This window comes from Zonotrichia albicollis, chromosome 2, assembly GCF_047830755.1.
Source record: "Zonotrichia albicollis isolate bZonAlb1 chromosome 2, bZonAlb1.hap1, whole genome shotgun sequence".
In the NCBI taxonomy this organism is placed as follows: Eukaryota; Metazoa; Chordata; class Aves; order Passeriformes; family Passerellidae; genus Zonotrichia; species Zonotrichia albicollis.
In genome coordinates, this window is record NC_133820.1 from 22,539,472 (window position 1) to 22,560,302 (window position 20,831).

The following is a 20,831-nucleotide window of genomic DNA, read 5'->3' on the forward strand; positions in this document are numbered from 1 at the left end:
AAAAATTTATTATTTTGCTATGATCAAGGGAGAAATATAAGATCTTGTGCTATGGGCAAAACATCAGGTTTGTGAATAAATATCTGCACACTAGAGACAAGTATATGTTCAAGTTATTGGGTTAGTGCTCTTAAACAGTTACTACTCCAAGGCTGAGGCAGCCCAATGTAATTGAAATCAAGAAGCCCACACAGTATTTCCAGTTACTGTCAGCAAGAGATTGCTGCATCCTCAGATGCACCATGAAGTCTCTTGAAATCTGAATATAACCTAAATTGAAGGCTCTTTTGCCTGTTTATAAAAATAATATTTTCTGGAAACAGGGCCCAAACTTGTTAAAGAAAGCTTTTTTTGATCTTCTGTTAGATGGAAGTAGCATTTGAATATGAAGCTTGGTTACATCTTTATTCTGGGACTTGTAGAATTTTAAACCCTATCAATGATAGATGCAACTTACACAGATTGCTTTCTGTAGGGCTGTTCTACTTTTGGCTTCCATTCATCAGCACTTGATTCTCTTCTAGAGGACTAGCTCTTACCCTTTTTTATCTTGAAAAATGTGTTGGGAAACCAGAAATGCCTTAATTATATTCATAAGCTTATCTTCACAATGGAAAGGACCTTTTTATCGTTCTTTTTAATCAAGTCATTAGCATGAAATTCAGAGATGTAATCATACCAGACTGGAATTGGGGTCATGCCATAGGCTAGCTGAATAGGAGGCTTCTTGGCATGGTGATGTATAGCCATTTCACAACAATGCTTTTAACTCAGTAAGTCTGCCCTTTAATTATATTTTAAATCTCATTTGAGAAGTTTTTATCATTATGTAAATTGTTCAGTGAATGGTCTCATTCTAAAGACTCAATAAAAGTTTTGCTTATGGACTGGGAGAGAAAATTACTTAAAAGCTTGATGGGGGAATGGGGAGCATCAAAGAAGGAAAAAAAACAAAAAGCAAAAAACAAATCCAACAACCAGTTTTTAAAAGAACTGTGACATTTAAAAGAGAGAACTTCCAAGGGACCAGAAATGCTTCACTGGTTTGTTCCATCATTAATCTAAATCATAGCATCTTCAGATACAAATGTTCTCCTTCAAAAAAGTATAAATTTGCTGCTGTTCCAATGGTAACAACCAGCTCACTGGTTGCTGTAAAGCCTAGTGCAAACTGCCTTCTGTAGCCAAAAACAAAAGAAACAGCACCTTGCACTGAATCTATCATTCAGCTGCTTAAAATGCATTTGATTTGCTGTGCCCTTAATTCAACATCTCCAGAACCGTAACACTCACCAAACCATCCCTCTGTCTAAGCCATGATCCTGAGTGGTGCCATGAGCATGGATTTCTGTGCCTCCAAAGGCTGCTGGAGTGTGCCAGGGCACTGAAAAGTGTCTCAAACTCTCTAAACACTCACACAGAGTTTATGCTTTAGGCAGAATCAGAAATTTACAGGAGTTTAGATGTAATTAAATGAAATCAAGTGGGATAATTAATTTGAAATCCAATTGCTCAACTGCTAAGATGTGCTTTGCAGAGCTGCAAATAGAGGAGAACTAGGGTCCTTTAATTTCTTTAAATTATTGCATAATGAATTTTTTCTATCTTGTATAAAAGATAAATGTTTTGTCATCTGAGCTACATTGATTTCCATGTTTATCATGACTCACCTATAGTCCAAGAAAAAGAACAAATTTCTTCTTCCTAGGGCTTCATTTTACTTCCAGACTATCAATCCCTCTCTGGTGTATTGCCAAGATAATGGCAGATTTTGACATGTGTCATGTCCTTTATATGTCATGTCCATATATTGCATGTGGGATATGAAGGATATTGACACTGATTAATTGTTTCTCAATCTCAAACCACATTGAATTCTTGCAGGACTAGCTGTGCTGGGTGGAAGCTGACAGAGCTTTGAGTGCTTTGGATTTCACAGCAATAGCTCATCTGTGCTTAGAAGGGCTCTGTGTAAAATAAAACCTGTGTAGCTACAGGTGAGTTTCTTCTCCCTACCAGAGGAATTAGGGCAGTGAGGAGCTGTGCTTCCATGGAGAATGAGAGCAGGAATTCCAAGGGGGAACAACTGAATTTACCAAGTGAGAAATATACCCATCCCCTACCTTTTTAGCAGCATTGGGTGTGCTCACCACCTTAGTGTACTTCTCTGAAATCATTTGTGGTGGCCGCAAGAGCTCAGGAAAAAAGGGAAACAGCCAGAGCAACTTTCCTCACCCTGTTTTACAACAAGATTTTTTTTCCTCAAGGCAAAATGCATTTCATCTCTCTATCACCCTAGATAGAGAGGTGTGTCACTAAGTTCTGTGTCGTAGTTGCACACTTATTCTAGAGAATAAAATAATGTGAATACACATTTTTAAATGTGTAGAAATGTCTAATACATGTTCAGTTTTTAAAAACAAATATTATGGTGCCTTTTGTCATCTAAGTTCATCTTAATGAAGCAGGAATTCACTCAGCCCATAATGGAGCTGCAGTTCTTTCCAGGCAGTTCAGCTCACTCTAAGAGTAACTTGTGATCAAAAAGATGCTTTTCATTTTGCTCTCTGCTCTTTTTAAGAGCAGATAGCCAATCTTTTTCAGCACAGTCTCAGTAATAACAACTACAGCAAAAATGCAGCATCCACTCCAACTGTAACTCAGTAGAATTATACCAGGATTGATTTTTTTATCCTCTGTAGTCTTTTCATGTGTTTGAACACATTGGAAAATATGAAAGCGAAATAAATAATATATGTCTATAGTCTATATGCTATACTTCTTGGTATGACATGTAATGACAGCATGCTTTTGCAAATACTTTAGCAATTTTTGAGATTAAATAGCTCTTCCTGCTTTACTGTTGTCAAGAAAAATAATTATGTTTTTAAAACATGGATTTATTTATTCCAGAAAACAAATAAAAGGCGTATAGATCTTTTTCTTATATGTTCTCTGCTTCTCTTGGGATCTGTAAGTGCCACAAAGAAAGGTTCTGAAATGCACCAACCTAAATGGAGAAAATATCACTATTGTTGTCTTGATTCTTTGTCAGTGTAGGCTTCCTGCACAGCTGCAGTAAACTGCTTTTGGGAGCATTAGAAGCAGTGCAGTATACACAAGTAATTAGGAATAAGGAAAACTCTCTCTTGAATATTAAGCTTTTGATAAGAATACTTTACTTTTCATGTTCATTGTCCACCTAACCATCGAGATGTTTTGTGATACTATGTGGTATTCTGAAATATAAAAAGGATGGGGTTTGCTTTTATTTTCAGAATGATGTATGTCTCTGGAGAAAGAAATAAAATGTGTAGACTATAAGACACATTTTCTAAACACAAGAAAAACGTGGAAAGGTTTTTTCCCTTCAATTTTTCTTATATATTGCTATGAGCGTATGTGTGGTAAAACACCAAGAGGGCATAGATTTGACAGCTTCCTACTGTGAACAGTTATTCAAAATATTCTATGCACATGTTCTTGCCAAGGAAAAGGAACAAGTTTGTAAGTTTGATGTTTCCATCACTACCCTGAAAACTAAGAACTTGAACAACAGGTAGTGCATGTAATTCTTTTGTCCAATAATAGACTTATTGTTTATTAAATGTAGGAGAACCTTAGAACTATACAGACATTAACAGTTAACTTTTTTTCTGTGAACTTTATCCTTTCTTACATGTTGTTTCAGCTTTTTACATCAGTATTATTATACTTAACCTAGTTTAAGTAATGTCTCCAAATACATACATTGAAGGAAAGAAATTTGGTAATAGGGTATTCTTCAATCAAGTAAAAAAAAATTAAGTTGGAAGTTGAAGCTAGCAACATTCAAACTTGAAATAAAATACAAAATTTTCAAGTTAGGACAGTCATACCTGGAATATTGTACATTTTTATGTACCTTAATCATACTGTTTAAAAAAATATAGATTGCCTGAACAGCAATAAATAAATACAATATTTATAGTACACTTGCCTTCTTCAGAGTTACCTCTGATGCATATCAAACTCATTTCTAAGTACTTTGCTTCTTGAATGACAACAGATAAGTAAAATAGTTGGAGAAGGATTCTTACTCTGTACCAAAGATGTTGCTAGCTCACCTTAAAACTCCCCCAAATATTAAGCTAATCATTGCTGTGAAAGGTATCCAGTTAAGGACATTTGGAACAGCAGGAGGTGAGTAAGGGCAATCTACTCATGATTCAGTGCAGCTAACATTGCACTTAAAATATCAAATAAAACCAATTCAATTAAGAACACACCAAGTAGACAGATTGTGTTCTCCCCTCTTTCAAAGTCATTCTTCTGAAGAAAATTACAACAAATTTCCATTGGGGACTCTCTGTGATGCTCAGTTAGTGCTGGGTCTTATTCTCAAATGCCATAAATCATTTCCTCTGCCCCACTTTATCTCTAGCACTCCCATTTCAGGCAGCAAGAAACCACCACCAGAAATCTTAGTGCTCCAGCATCCCAGGAGAAAATGTGGAGCTTTATTCACAATTCAGTATTTCTTTGTGTCTTTGTGTGCTTCTTTGTTTGAAAGTAAAAGTACTTTTGTGCAAACGTGGCTGCATATAAAGTACATGTACCCTCATTCATGTATGTGTTGGAATTATTATTATTATTATTTTTATTCCATTTAATGACCTTGATTCAACCACTGTTCTCTGCAAATGAATCTGACCTTGTGGAGCTGCCGCATGCAAACGTCTTGGGTAAGGGCAGCCAGCACACAAAGGCTGCATTGAGTGTGTGGGCGGCAGGAATGCTGGTACCAGGCAGCTCTCTAAAGAATGTTCTTTTGGCAGAAACAGCCGTGCTAAAAATGAGGGGGAAAAAATGAATTCAAAATTTCAAGCTGGCCTGCGGTTCCAAGGCGATAAGAAAAGTTGGCTGTTCAATATGAGCTGCCAGTTGCATATTCTGGGTCCTTGCTATTCTCAGGCCCTCCTACAGCCCCAACCAGTGTTTTGATACAGCACAAAGTGGCTGTTTATTGCTATTGACTGCTGGGGCCTGTGCTCCAAAATGCGTTCTGTCAACAGAATGTGAGTGAACTTGGCATTTTAAAGCCTGGCTGCTGCAGACTCCTAGATTCCTTGGAATTGCCATGCAGCAGGACCAGTGTTGCAGTCCCCAGCTCAAACTGAAAATGTTGCACAGGAAGACGTATCATGTGCAGGTCAGATTTACCTGGGACCCTGAGCGTTTTGTGGTTCTTTGCTTTTTCACATCAGCACAGTTAATATGTCTTGTCTTTGCTTTGCTGTCTATCAAAGGCTGCACCTTTGGCTCTCTAAATTTTGTTCAGTATGTTCTGTGTGGGTAAAAAGGTCATATTCAATGCAAATGGCCTTCATGTGAAAGGGAAACATGGCTTTGTACACAGGACATGATACTGCTGTAAAAGGAGTAACCAAAACCTGTGCTCTGTGCTGCACTGAGGATTTTTTCACTCTTTTGAAAAATTATAGTTTCTGTGATTTTTTAAAGAAATCAGATATATTGTTTTCTATTGCTTCCATAGGAACTACAGGCAGAAATTGATGCTCACACTGACATCTTTCACAACCTGGATGAAAATGGGCAGAAAATCCTGAGGTCCCTGGAAGGCTCTGAGGATGCAACCCTGCTGCAGAGACGTCTGGATAACATGAACCTCAGATGGAGTGAACTTAGGAAGAAATCTCTAAACATTAGGTAGGACCTGAACCTAAGCAAAAGCCTGTCATTGGTGTATTGGAATGCTACAATTTGCAAGTGAAAAGGTTTAATTTTGTTTCTGTTAGCACTGTTTTTGCTTATTTTGAAATTGTTTGTTCTGCTTTGGATGTTGGCTCAACTTTGTAAGAACTATTCAGTTTTCAGGTGTGAAAATGAAAGTAGAGGATTAGGGTGTGAGGTTTATGATGGGGTTTTGTAATTACAGAAAGAAACTGTAACTGTACCCCCTCTAAATGTGGGCTTTTTCTAGAGCTGAGTATGACTTACCAGTGAGTCATGAAAGAGAGTGATTAAATAGCCAATATTTATGATAAGCTTAATTTTAAAGGCTGCTGTTTCCAGTGCAAAACTAAAAATATCCTCACAAATGAGAAGAGAAATTATTTAAGATTTTAACTTTTGTCAGGAGAGTGGGCAGAATTGCTCAATAAAATCTGGGAGTAAAAGAAATTCATAGGTAGTATCATGAGAGGAAACACTTTCGTTTGCAAGGAGAAATATAATAAATGGTAACATTACAAATTATCAAATGGTCATTGAGGCTTCAATGAACTGAAGGTCTCATTTCAAAAGAAATTGTCCTGGAAAGTTTTTTTCCAGAAATGTAGCTTTTGCAATAGGCAACCCAGCTCAGCTGCACTCAGTCTTGGGCATTTTTTCATTTTTTCACTTTCTGTGTGTTGGTGGTAGTTCAGAGGGCAGCAAAAGACAGAAGTGTTTTCCAAAGTAATGTATGAAATATTAGCTTTTTTCAGCTCAGGTCCTGAGGGAGGTCAGGCTGTGTAATGACAAAAACCATCTTCGTACTATCAATCATTAAAAATAAATGAAGGCTGTGATGTTGAAAATATATTTGTAACTGAAGAAAAAGAGACTTATTCCTCCTTTTCTTTCCTTCTGAGGAGCAAAAGAAGAGGACTAAAACCCTTCAAAGTGTCTGAGATTTTTTTTGCTCGCGTGCATTTTACCCATGAACTTGTTCAAATACAGTGATTTTTGAGATAAAAATAGTCAGTTGTCCAAATATCTGTAATTAAATGTATGGGACTTTCTGTCTTTCATTTTTTACAGTTTAATGTATTATTGTCATTAACTGAGTCAGAACCAGTAAGCCCCAGTTATATCACAGTGACTTCCTGCATTGCACATTCAAAGCAACAAACCCTCCCTCTAAAATCTGGGCTTCCAATAAAAGCCTTAAGGTCTTCAATCACTTAGTGATTAGGATAAGAAACAATTCCTAAATTCTCAGGCATTCAGTTTAGGTGTTGCTGGCCACCAGACTAAATGAAAAGGCTCTTCCCAGTCTGCCTCTTTGGAGCTCTTTCTAACCAGAGCACAAAATGGAATAATTTCCTCATAACTAGCAACGCTTACACAAAAGAGGGATTAGAGAAGACACATGAAATGTTCTCAAGACATCAGTCCCAGAAGTTTCTTTACTTAGTGCCATTTTTTAGTCTGCTGAAACAGAAGACCCTGGGTGGGCAGTCTTTTCTAAATGCATTAGATAAAATATATGGTAGATATTGAAGAGAAGCCAAGCTCTTTTCCATTCCTAACTTTCTTTCATCCTGATATGTTGGCACAGTTTACACTAAAAAACACTTTCTTTCTTATAAAAATATGTTTTTATACTGTTTTAGTATTATCTCTTTTTTCTGCACGTCTTGGACACAGTCATAAATACATGAGTATGTGCATGTAATGTACATTGGTGTGTGCATGCATAAAACTATATTCCTGAAGATGAAGAACAGAACAAAAGAGGTTCTGGAAACAAAAATCATCCAGCTGAGGGAGGTCAGAGCACAACAGCAGTAACACAACCCCTGGAGGTCACTCTTTTTGCATTTTTTCCTGTAAAGCCAGGGGAAGCAGGGAAGAAGTTTTTGCTTCCATTTGCTGCCCTTCTCCCGAAGATGTGGAAGCTTGTCTATGCCAAGATAAACATGAGACAAGGGAATTAGCCTGAATCAGAAACTCAGCTCCTTGTCTGCCTCCTGTCCTAAAGTCCTGTGGTCCTTGCCCTGGTTGTTGTCTCTCCATAAATATCCCAGCTTCTCTCCCCCTTGCTCCTTTCAGAGGTATCATAAAATAAAAGAATGGTTTGGGTTGGCAAGGACTGTTAAGATCATCCATTGCAAACCTCTTCCATGGGGAAGAACATATTCAGGTTGCTCAAAGCTACATCCAGCCTGGCCTTGAACCCTTCCAGGGATGGGGCATCCACAACTTCTCTGCACAATTTGTTCTAGTGCCTCACCACTCTAAATAATTTATAATATATAAACAAATATATAATCTAAATTTTTTAGCTTGCAGTGCCTTCTCCAGACTTCACTGCCTGCAGAACAGGCCTCCCCTGCTGTGATGCAGTTTTGCCCCAGCTCCCAGATGCCCTGTGAGAGAACAGATACAAAGGCCTGGTCTAGGAGTGTCCTTCACATGTAGCATTTAAGTTTGAAAAAAGAGAAGATTTTGCATTAGCTCACAGACTTTGAGAGCAGCTGAATTTTCTGTCAGTGTGTGTCTGATCTGTCCCTTTCCTTTCTCTTTCCTTGCCACTTTACCTGATGTAAGAGGTTGGAAAGAAGACAGGATTCACAGAGCATTTCAGAGAAATGCAACTGTCCCTACCTTCATCAATTCATCATTTCCATATCCAAACTAAGTAATAAGGTTTGCAAAAATGCTGAGTCCATATTTTTCACATTTCTTTATAGAACATTAGATATAGGAGTAGAATTCTTAGTGTCAGAAGAGAATGATTTTATGTGCAATCACTGTAGAAGAAGATAAATGTTATATGAACAAAGCTAGAACTTAAACAGAACTGTATGAAATAAAAGAAAATTTGTCTTTATTTCCCAGCACACTTTTTTTACGTTGCTATTATGTAATACTCCTTTGGTTTGAGTTACTAAGAGGATTTCTTATGTTACTTGGAAGTGAATTTTGATTATTTTCCAAACCAGAAATTAAAATATAGCATATTCATAAGTCCAGAAAGACAAAACTTCACTGGGTTTATCTATGGTACAGAGAAAAATGAAGATTTTATCAGTCCAGCCACAGAAGACAGTTGCTGAAATTTAGAAGCTCAGTACTTGATCCCAAAAAAACACATTTATGCATATACAGAGGAAATATTTATAAAATGTCCTTATGGAGACCTTTTTTGCATAAAATGCTATTTTGTCTTTTAATTTTCCCAGTGTTTCAAATAGTTTCATTGACATGTCTGTTTAAAAGGCACTGACATTAAGTTGGATAGTGTGTGAGGATTCTGTTGGCTTTAACAATTTCCTCATGACTTTTTTTTTAAAGAATGGCATTGGTTGTCTTATTTTAAAAAATTAATAGAATTAATCTTATGTAAGTTGAATGGTTTGTGTAGTGGTTTAGAGAAATGCTTGCTCTTCACTGAGTAGGGAAACTACTCTCTACATTTCAGGTAAATAATGTCCTAGTAATCCTAAGTGATGAGTACATTTTTCATGCTGGTCCTGCATAATATTTGTGCACTTCTAGTGAGACTGACTATTCAGCACAACCATTACTCACTACTGAAGAGGGAAACTAAAACGCAAAAAAAAAACCCAACCAATGAAAAACAAAAATCAGGAGATGTGAAAAAAAGCCAAGACTTTGGAACCAAATTTAAATGTGTTGCCAGAATCTAATTCAAAACTACTGAAGCTATTCAAAAATCATTAACTTAATGAAACACTAGGATCTTGCTCAGTAAATAAGCTTGTACATTTTGGGTTTTACTTCCACTGTGCCTGAATCTATCTTATATTTAACACATGCTTTCAGATCCCATTTGGAAGCCAGTACCGACCAGTGGAAGCGATTACATCTCTCTCTTCAGGAACTTCTGGCATGGATGCAGTTGAAGGAGGATGAATTAAAGCAGCAAGCACCCATTGGTGGAGATCTCCCCACTGTGCAGAAACAGAATGATATTCATCGGGTATGTTGGGTTTGTTTTCTTTAATTATCTTTTGGTCATGTTCTTTTCCTTTACTGGCTAGTGCTGCATGGCACAGTCCTTGTTGGAAAGAACTCCAGCTATAGCTATCAAACACAGCAGAGAAATTCAGCCTTTTGGAGAAGGAGATGTTAATGCCCATGACCTTCAGAGACCTGTCACAGACAGGCAGATTTCATACCCAGAACAATTACTAACCTAGTAATTTTTGAGGATTAAATAATTAGTTCTGATTGTTTTTTCTAGCTCAGGCATTCCAACTTTATGCATACTTTTTGAAACCCTAGTTTGGATTTTGGAAACATTTGTGACACGAGTAGCTGGTGTCAGGTGTATTGCACAGCTTTGCACCGTGAAACTGTTGTGATAACTATCTGTGGTTCATACTGGTTTCATCAGGGAATTCTTATGGAAAGACCATAGCACAGCATCATATGGGGGACCATTCTAGACTAAGATTGGTATTAAAAGAGAACCTAAAATAGAGCACTTGTACTGTTGAAGTTGCTTTTTTTTTAACCCACCAAATGAGAAAACCCCAGAATAATACTTCAAGAATAATTCTTCATACAAAGATTCACTCAGATTTTTTTTTGTTGTGGTGAGAGTATTGTTAAAGTATGTCTTCAGCATTTAATCAATTCACACCAGTCTGATACTAACCTAATGTACTTCACCTAAACAGTCTTGAATTTCATATGCCATTGAGGTCTATTCAGTTCTGAATGAGAAGTCATGGTTCTAGTACCTCTATTGTTCAATATACATTCAAGCTCTCTTCTCCTTCATCTCCATGTGTCTTTAATTAAAGTAATGAATTCATGGGAGGTTTTTACTTCCTGTTTGATGTCCGATTATGCTTCAGGGTGTTACCTAAAAAGTAATTTCAAACAAATGTAATTTTTTATTGAAAAATTTAAATTATCAGTCTGTCAACTTGATTTCTTGAGGAAAGAATATTCCAAATGCAATGATCATCCTCTCAAAGCATTGTACTGTATATATGTAACTTTATTTGTGAAACTTGCCACAAAAGGTACTGTTTCTGAAGTTCCTAAATCTCTGATTTTACTGTTTTATGGAGAAATGTGAAATGGTGCTTGAAAACAAAATAGGATCAGTGCTTTTTCTGTTCATCAGGTAGCTGTATATAAATATTGCTCTAACATATTGTCCTTTCTCATGGGGAGGGAAATATTTGAGAACAGATAATGAGAGCAAATTTGCAAAGCGAACATGACATATCTCGCTGCTTTAAGACCCTGAGTTTGTGAAAAGTCAGGAAATACAAGTCAGATATGGCTTTTTCCGTAGGCACACAGGCATTCATCTACTGCAACAAAGTTATGAGAAGTAGTGTAAATATGGTTTGTCAAGGACCTATCTTCACTGAATGATTGAGAAACCAAAAAGGAAAGATGAAGAAAAAATATCTGTGTCTCTCTCAGTGGCAAATTTTTCTAAGATAATATAATGCTTTTCTGCAAGGGGCATTTTTGTCACATTTCCTAGGTCTTTCCTCTGGAGATGTGATGTGTAGGATGTGTCTTTCTCACAAATTTTATGTGGGACTTAAAGCACTATCACAGAGACAGTGAGGTGAAAACATCCATGACTTTACGGGGCAGCACCTTTCCTTTTTTCACCTTTACCCTAAGAAAGTTAAAGCAAGGTGTTATATATAACCATGAAAGTTAAGAGAAGCCTGAGGTCTGTTTTAGCCATAAAGTAGCAACTTCCATAAAATAGCTTTAAAGGCTATCCAGAATATCAGGATGAAAGAAGCAATATAGATGTTGCTTTAACTCAGTGTGACATAAACTCCCTCTCCAAAGACAACTCTTGAGCCAAAACAAGAGTTAGATAGAGATTTCTATAAAGTTGTTACAAAAAACTTTTTTTCATCTAAATAATATTTAAGTATTTTAAAACATTTTCTCCTAGGTAGAAGAAATATTTTTTTATCTAAAGAAATTACTTCTTATAGTATTTGTATATCGCTCTATAAGCAGTTTAAGGGTTTCCAAGAATTCATCAGAAAGGTGGCAAATCTTCAGTGGTGAAGTCTTCAGTGATGTCTCTGTCATACACCAAACTAATTAAGTATTTGTAATCTTAAGGGATAAGAATTATTGTATAAAATTAGGATACCATGAGTAGGGGCAAAATAATGTCATAAAATAGCTCTCACTTCTCTTTTTTAACTTCTCTGTCACTTGCAGGTACATAACAGAGCTTTGGTCATCCTGTCTAGTATCAAATCTAGAATGTTTTATTTCCTTTCAGAAATACTTCTTTTTCCATTTCCCATTCTGTAGCACTTCAGAAGCCTGAGTGTAGGTATGCTGATTCCCTTTGGTAAAAAAGAACATAACAGAATACATGAAATTATAATTTGCCTTGTCTGATCTTCAACTGTCTCTGACAGAGAAGGGAAAAACAGTCAACATGGAAGTTGACTTCAGATTGCTGTTGACAAAAATCTATGCTTGCAACATGTTGGTTGGTTGGTTGGTTGGTTGGTTGGTTGGTTGGTTGGTTGGAGTTTTTTTTTCCCCTGGGCATTATGGACTTTGTCACTTTAACAGGTTCTTCTAAAGAGGCAGATATACAATGGCTATATCAGAATGAACAGCTTAGCTGATTTCTGAACATAAGGAAAATGTTTTCAGATGTTTTCACAAGTGTATAATTATTTAGCTTAAAACTACTACTGGAAAGCTGAGAGGTTTGGGCCTTTGCTTAAGAGCAGAGCTGAGCTCTCAGGGTGTTGCATGTGAAACTAAACAGTAGTTGTGTGTTGATTTTGAGAAAAAGAATTGCTGACTCTTCATTTTGTTCTTCTGAAAATTAGTCTTCAGTAAATTAGAAAAGCACCTATCAGATCTGACCAGTCTTTTAAATTACTAGAATTTCCAGTTTTGGTCTTTCTTCGTAAGTACAATGTTTGGTTTTCCTTCTGTGAAGGATGGTTTTTGTAAGGTAATGCCAGAACTGAACCCGGCTAAGTTCTTCACTTGATAAGTGAATGAGCCTCATCAGGGGAACACTAAATGCAGTTTAACTGATTCAATTGAGAAATAACACGATGAATGCCAACATGATTTTATGCCTGAATCCTTTTTCTAAAGAAGTCTTGCAAGCTGTTTTTATTTTTTTCCCTTAAAGGTAAAATTTAAAGAGGAGCAAACATATTTAACCTCTCTATCATTCAGAAGAACATCTGAAACACCACAGAGATTCATAAAAAGAGATTTAAAGAAGTCAGTTCTTACCTCTTGAGTGCTCCTAGTTGCCAAGATTTGCCTTAAAAATTTTAAGAGTAGGATTCAGATTAAAATTTCAAATGCTTGAATCTGTGCCAGAGGCAAGCTTGAACTCAACTGAGAAGAGGGGTATCCATGCAGTTAAAATCATTGTTGTGTTATTAATGTGAGGTGCTTTTTAGACAAGGAAATTTGTAATGTATCCCAAATACACCCACATAACTGCTATTTGTTTGAACTTATACATATAGTAGGTCATTTTTTCAATTTTTGTAAGAAATTGTCTCTATTCCAAAGTCTTAGAATGTGTGGGGAGGAGTAGTGGTGTTGGTGTTAGTCAATGATAAAAAAATACTCCTGTTCTTCAAAACATTACTTAATTATCTTACATTTTTCTTTGTTTTACTAAGTATCAAAATATTGCTTTAGTGAAATTGAATAAACAACTGTGTGCATGTTACTGTTAATCTAATTTAAGTAACTCAGGCATCATGCAGATTGCCTGCTATGTCTTTCATTCTTTTAAGAGTTGCCTCATTTGCTGTGTAGTGATTTTATTAACAGCATAAATAGCATTTATGAACGCAGAAGGCACTTATTAACAATTCCATGGAAACCCTTTCACATGAAATCTGTAGCACGACTGCCTAAGGAGGAGTACAGTTCCTACTTCAACACATTAACCAATTAAGGTCCACAGTTGATATCTTCTTCTTACTATTAGGACAAACACCATATTTTGAGAAGCATTGTGTTTGGCAAATGTGTTGAATTAATATGATTGCATTCTTTCTCTTTAAAATACAATGAAAGGAAAAAAATCCTAGTTTTTAAATAACAGAGATTAATGCTGGTTTTACTAATGCAACTCTTTTTCTCATTATATTTTCATTTTTCAATTTAAACAATCATTGTTTCTTCATTTACAGATATTTAAGGACACTCATGAGGTGGTAGAGGTCTGAGATAAGCTGATCAATATATGCATTATTAAAATGGTGGACAGAATGCCATTACTGCTGTAGTGTTGATGACAAATAGACATGCTTAAATAAAGTAGTTTACTTACTTTTTTGTCAGGTCATGCATTATGTGTATTCGATTTCCTCTACAGTCACCAGGAAGTGTGGAAGAAGTTAAGGAATTCAATGAAATTAGCCTGAAATCATTAGTTGTACATTAGAAATTCATTTAGGTTAATTCTGCTTTCAGTGAGGGCCTAGTTATTATAAAGATGTATTTGTCAGGGCTCTGGATAGATAAATTCCTTTTTTTTCCCTCAGAAAAAAAAAAAAAAAGAAAATGTTGCTATTTATGATTTTTACTGGTAATGTATACATATCCCACAAAAAAACTTTAATCCAAAAAGCAGCTTTATTTTCATACAGTAAGAACGTTTTTTTTTAATGGGTTAGTATGGAATGAGCATTCATTATTTTTAATGCTGTTCTGTGCTACTGCTTCAGTCTTACGTTTTTTTCATCCTCTCGTTTTCAAATTTCTTTAATTGAAACATATTTTAACTTGGTAGAAATCTGCAGATCAAAACGAGGGAAGGAGATGAAAACTGTAAATACTGTGTATTATTCTATAACACAGGACTATAATTTTATAGACTATAATTGCCTCCACCAGCTCCAGCATTCAGACTGGAAACGTTGGGGGGAAAAAGGTTTGACACATTGGCTCAGTTCTCCTTTATTAAGAAGGCACATTTTCTGTTTGTGACAAAATACAAAATGTGCAACGTCAGAAGTTCCTATTAGCATTTCTCTATTGTTTTGAGATTCCTGCCCATAGACTTTATGGGATTCATTGCATATATGTTCTCCTTCTGTTGCACAAGAGTTACAGGAGGACTGTGATTTTAAACCTCTTTTGGAAAGATAATGACACTCAGTGTATTTGATTGCTGTAGTTTTCTGCAAAAACAGTACAAGGTGAAAGTAGTTATTTTTTGTCCTTCTCCTGGTGTAGAGCCAGGGTGACCTGTCTACAGCAGCAGCAGTCCTTACAGAGTCCTTACTCATTCCCAAATGCATAATTCAGAGATGTTTCTGGCTTTTAACTATTCTCCACATCAGTGTATTTCTGTGTTCCCCTGGAATATTGGTGACTCCTTCCTGTTGTTGGAATGTGTTTGCAGAACAGATCTTCCTTTTTGACTGATTTGGGACACAGACATTTCTGAGAAATAATACATCTTTGGAAACATTTCTAAAACTTATTATATCTTTAGGCTGTTACACCATTTAATGTTTAAAAGCCACTGGTTTAAGTGGGTTTGGCTGTTGATGTTGCTTTTGACACAATCAGCAGAGAGCAAAGCACACTGTCCATGGAAATTACTGTGCTGGATTTTAAGTTATGCTTCCTGATGGCTCACTTGACCTGCAGACCTGCCACACCATTCTATGGGGACAAAATGATGTGAGATGAACACAAAGGCTAATTAAAGGAATAGATTTTCCTCATTTGGAGGCATGAAAAAGGGTTATTATATTTCCTCTTTCTGTTGCACTTCATGCAAGAGTCAAGCATGAATTATAAGAATTATAAATCTAAAAATGTCTAAGTTTGACATTTTTCTTTCAGTCTTGTAGTACCTTCACCCAGTTTTTATGCAAAAAAATATCCAGTAGTAGTTTACTTGTTCATATACAGTGTACTTCTTTATTTGTGAAAATTGGTATTATTTTTAAAGGTTAACATGATTTTTTAAAACTTTTAGCTCAGGTATTAATAAAATGACAGATTCTTTTATGATAGCAGATTGATTCTGTGAAAAGATTCCTGTTCCGTTATTGACCTTGACACAAAATGAAGATTTTTTGCTTTATTATTTCCCTCAACAAAGCAGACTTTGCTTAAAGGTTTTCCCAAGAACAGCTACAAACCTTAGGGTCAGTTCTTGATCATTTAATAAAAAGTGTCTTTAAATGCTTATAGTGGAATAATGTAGTTTTTTCCTGAAGTTTACTTTCCTGAAACGTGTTAAGAACATTTTACCTGTGAGTTCTCATATTATAAACTGTACGTGTAGCCACTATTAGTTCTGGTAGGTATTTCCTGTACAGAGAATCACATATCAAATATAATTCAAAGTCTAATGAACTTTTTAATATTGAATTTATAATCCTTCATTAGTTCTCATAGAAATACAAATTTTGTTTAAAAATTAATTTGGCTGAATTGGTGCATTTATTATGTTACAAACTTATATAATGCTGATGTTGTAAAGAGAATTTTCTAATCCCTACAGTAAAATATCTGTTTTCTACCCATGGCATATGGCTTTCCTTTTTGCAGTACTGTGTTTTGTGTTACACTGTGCTATTAAATTACCTGCATATTTCAGCTCTATGTTGCTTGAAACTGTATGTATTCAACAATGTTTCATAAACACAGAAGAAAACATTGAAATAAAAGAGTGGTAAGGACCATTTAGATAAATTCACTGCAACATGCAGAAGAACCAATGCAATATGCAACCTACAGGCTGGGTTTCATCTGCATTTTTGTGTAGTGTCCATTTGGAATCAGCCTAATAGGCTCTTATATTCTCACTATCAAAAATAGAGAAATTAATAAATAAATACTGAGATAGATGTACTTTCAGTGACCTACCAAAGTTTCTAATACTAATCTTGAGTAACTTGCTCATGGTCCTTTAAAAGCAGGGTGTAGAAGAGAGCAAAAGAGTAAAAGGAGCTGTTGCTGAAGAAAGAAAAATGCAGTGTACCAAGAGCACTTTTGAATACAATGTGATTTCAGGTTAAGCAAAAGCTGATTATTTTTATTTTGTGTATGTTTTTTATTGCTTCTTGTCATATACATGTGGAAGCTGTTGCTGGAAATTTTGCTCTGACATTGCTATTCTGACTTGGTATTTCCTTATAGATCCACTTACAATAATTTTGTTTCCTAGACTTTCAAGAGGGAGCTAAAAACAAAAGAACCTGTTATCAGGAGTGCCCTTGAGACTGTGCGAATCTTCGTGGCTGAGCCGCCCGTGGAGGCACTGGAGAAGGTCTGCCCAGAACCCAGAGGTAATTGAAGCAAGAGCAGGGCAATAACACATTTCTGGGAAGATCAGTGATGATCAGTGATGATTAAATAAATCCTGCCAGCAGCTCTGAAAGCATTCCTTTTACACTCTGAGCTGAATGCCAGCGTTCAGAAACTAAGCTAAAAATATAGATGAAAGCAAGCTTTAGCAATCCTTCTGAACACTGTGGTACTAAATAGACATGCATATTTATAAGCAGATTTTGAAACTGCCTTTAAACCTTCAGGACCTGTCTATAATTATAGCCTCATTTGGGGGCTCAAAGCTGCAATTTAAGCTAAAATTCACCTTGTAGTCTCAGTACTACAGGAGATCCCAAATCCACCTAATTGCAGCAAAAGCTTCACAGTGATTAATGTTTATCTATATGCAGAAAATTGTGCTGAATCAGTTGATAAACTTCTATCTCCACCTTGCGTGTTTCAAAATATCTTTATGTACATAATGCATATTTTGCTGATTTTTATGGTGGCAAGATTTAAGTTTTTTAAGATATTTTGAAACAAGAATACATTAATAAAGCAAATTTCACAGATGCCTTTGGTTATGAAGAGTTTCTTACTCAGATTTTAACCTATTTGCAAGGCAACTGTATTAGTTCTAAGACAGAATATGTCTTAAGCCCTCTTCACTTTCACATTTAGATCTGTCACCTGAGGAGAGAGCCCACAATGTCACCAAACTTCTGCAAAGGCAAGCAGATGAGGTCAGGAACGAGTGGGACAAGCTGAATCTACAGTCTGCTGATTGGCAAAAGAAGATCGACGACGCACTTGAGAGACTGCAGGGCCTTCAGGAGGCCATGGATGAGCTGGACCTGAAGCTGCGCCAGGCTGAGGCTTTCAAGGGGTCCTGGCAGCCAGTGGGTGACCTGCTCATCGACTCTCTGCAGGATCACTTGGAAAAAGTCAAGGTACCTGACATATATCAGTATTTCTGAGCATAAAATAGTTAATTTCATGGATCTCCATATATGCCATTATCTTTTAGAGTGAGAAATTGGTATGTTTGTGCCATAGTGATTTATATTAAAAAGTGCATATAAATAGTTTTATGATTTCAGAAGTTAAAATGCAATGGGATCTCCTCATTGAGGATGTATATTGCTGACATGGGTAAAAGCACTATAGAAATGTGTAAAAATCCTCAGCACACTCACTGTTAACTCAGGAGATGCAAAAGTGGCAGTTAAAGAAAGCAAAATAAAATAGATAGGAGAATATATTATAAAAGTCTATTGAATTAATTTTTTCTATATTATATTTTCTTAAGCATGATGAATACGTAGTTGTTTCTATATAATTGTAGAGTAAAATTTATACAATTTGAAATGTATGGTTTTTCATTATGATGGTATTTGATTCTGTCTTTTTTGATAAATAGGCTTCATAACTAAAGATAGTCTTAAAAAAAAAAAGTAGCAATCCTGGAAAAATTGTCATTATTTTCTATAACTTAATGCTTATCTGCTTTTAAGGGTTGTTTCATAAAATCATTGCTTATCGAGAAACTTGGGCAGACTTGTCCTCTTTCAGCATGACTGCCATGGACAGGCTTGATAAATAATACAGGATTCCTTCAGCCAGAGCACAATAGAGGCAGCTGCCATTTTGATAAGAACAAAGTGCCTCTGTTCCAGTCACATAAATGGGAATCATCAGTCATTTTGAAAGAGACCTGAGCTAACTGTTATTTTCTCTAGATGAACATTAGGATCTAAGAAAGAGGAAGTAGAATGACTAATGGCAAGAAAAATATTCCTCTAAAAATCTAATGTAGTTTATTAAAATGAAAGTCCTCTAGTTTTAATCACACAGGAAGTTTAATGAGTGTCCTGTGCAGATGCTGCATAAGAACAAATGAAACAGTAGCTGATGAAGAGCTAGCTGCAAAATTTGTTTATCTTCATTTAAATTCATAAATGAACAGAAGAAAACTATTTATAAATTCTCAGCAAATGCTATTACAACAATGTTTTCGTTTTGGTTTTTTAATTTTGAAGAAGATATCCTCAACAGAAGCACTGAATATCTGATATTACTGGAAAACAAAGCAAGTTGCTTAATCCTAAAGCTATGAACAGGAGTGTTGACTCCATAATTATAGTTCTGAGTCCTGTTATGGTTTTAAAAATAAATAAATATATTCTAGATAACATAATTAATGACTTAATAATTGATTCACTTAACGGTTAAATACTTTTCCTTTGCAAATGTTTGCAAAAGCTAAATTTGTTGAAGTTACATAGCTTTCAGTTAAAAGTTATTAGTAAAAAGTAAGGTTTTTTCTTTAAAAACTATATTATCAGCCAAACATTATCCAACTGATACATTATCTATGTCTCATCCTTGCTCTGGTTTTTAGGATGAGCATCATGACTGATATTGCAGTATGAGGCAAATTACCTAATTTCTCTCTATACATCTAAGAAATCCAAGCATCTTCTGAGCAGATCTTCAAAACATTGGTCATATGCAATTGCATATTTTACAAATCCTTCTCTTAATTTGGATCACAATAGGTTTCCCAAACCTAACCTGATGAATATCTTCCTGGGGAATGTGTTTAACTTTGTGCCATTTGTCATGTCCTCTTTAGTTATAGGTGCTGGAGCTGCTAAGGTCATGGTATAACTTTGAACTCATACTAAATAGTGGATCCTTACTGGATCGGTATTAATGTTGTAATATTATTATTACACATGCTTCATCTACATTAATGTACAAATTGGTGTCCTTCTCTGACTGTGAGGACAAGAGATAGTTTCACCATCTGCTCCAAAGGATGCCACCTAGACTAGAGGGTATCTAGAACCAAACTATTCTTCAGACTTCTCTGCTGTCATCTGTCATTCTCTCTTTTTTCTTCTCTCATATGCGTGGTCTTACCTGCAGGCTGAATGTAGCTTACTTTCTTAATAACATACATTCTTTCTGTCTCCCTTCCAAGTATATCTTTGTGTCCAGAAACCATCATTTAACTGTCTTAAATTCATTTCAAGTCTAAATGAATCTATCATTAGTCCCAGAGTATCCATTGCCTGATCAGTTTGATTGTAGCTCATGTCATATATTAGACATGGTCTATGACTTCTACTCCCCTCTGCAGCAAATTCAATGATGGTTTCTCCTTGCAATCTCTAACAAAATGTTATTTTCATCAGTATGCCTGGAGCACTTAGGGTCTCATGAGACCACCACTCAGATTTTATATTTAGCTTTTGCTGCTATGCAACTGATATGCAATCATGCCTACCTCATCCACTTGGTATCTTATTCAAAGACCCATTCCAGGAATTGATAGCAGAACCAATTTCTCTCTCTTTCTTCCCCAAAGATTCTCCTTTGCCATGCAAAACTGTGATAATGATTATGCTAGCAGCATGCAACAATCATTACATGTCGTGCAGATACCTCCTCACTGTTTTGTTGTCTCTCTGCAGACATCTGCAGAGAAATACTAACAGAAATTAGTACCCATAGGAAGTTTCAGGTTTTTATACTTTTCCACTCTGGAAAATTAGGTTTCTTAAATTAAAAGCCATTGTTTTGAGATGTTGTGCACAGAGTTTTGAGCCTGAGAAGCCAATTTTAATAGTGTGGCTTATTTTTAGCTAAAGATAGTTTGGCTTCTCTCGACATACTCAGGAGAGCATAATGCAAAGCACTTTTTTCTGCCAGTGATATTTTAACATACCACTAGCAGCAATATAACTGCTTCCATTTTCTGTCATGTACAGCACTGTAAGGGAACAGCAGAGCCTCTA

At 35.8% G+C, this 20,831-nt stretch overlaps 1 protein-coding gene across 17 annotated transcripts in view; it reads left to right on the forward strand.

Moving 5' to 3' along the window:
• Window positions 1-20,831, forward strand: part of DMD (dystrophin) — a 1,146,493-nt gene that overhangs the window by 946,428 nt on the left and 179,234 nt on the right. For 15 of the 17 annotated variants that reach the window (XM_074534563.1, XM_074534577.1, XM_074534568.1 and 12 more), the window contains 4 exons: window positions 5,537-5,709; window positions 9,556-9,712; window positions 16,925-17,045; window positions 17,710-17,978. In XM_074534563.1, the coding sequence (XP_074390664.1) occupies window positions 5,537-5,709; window positions 9,556-9,712; window positions 16,925-17,045; window positions 17,710-17,978 (720 nt within the window). Of the gene's footprint in view, window positions 1-5,047; window positions 5,192-5,536; window positions 5,710-9,555; window positions 9,713-16,924; window positions 17,046-17,709; window positions 17,979-20,831 lie in introns of those variants that run through there. The other 2 variants (XM_005484379.4, XM_074534576.1) reach the window with 1 other exon arrangement.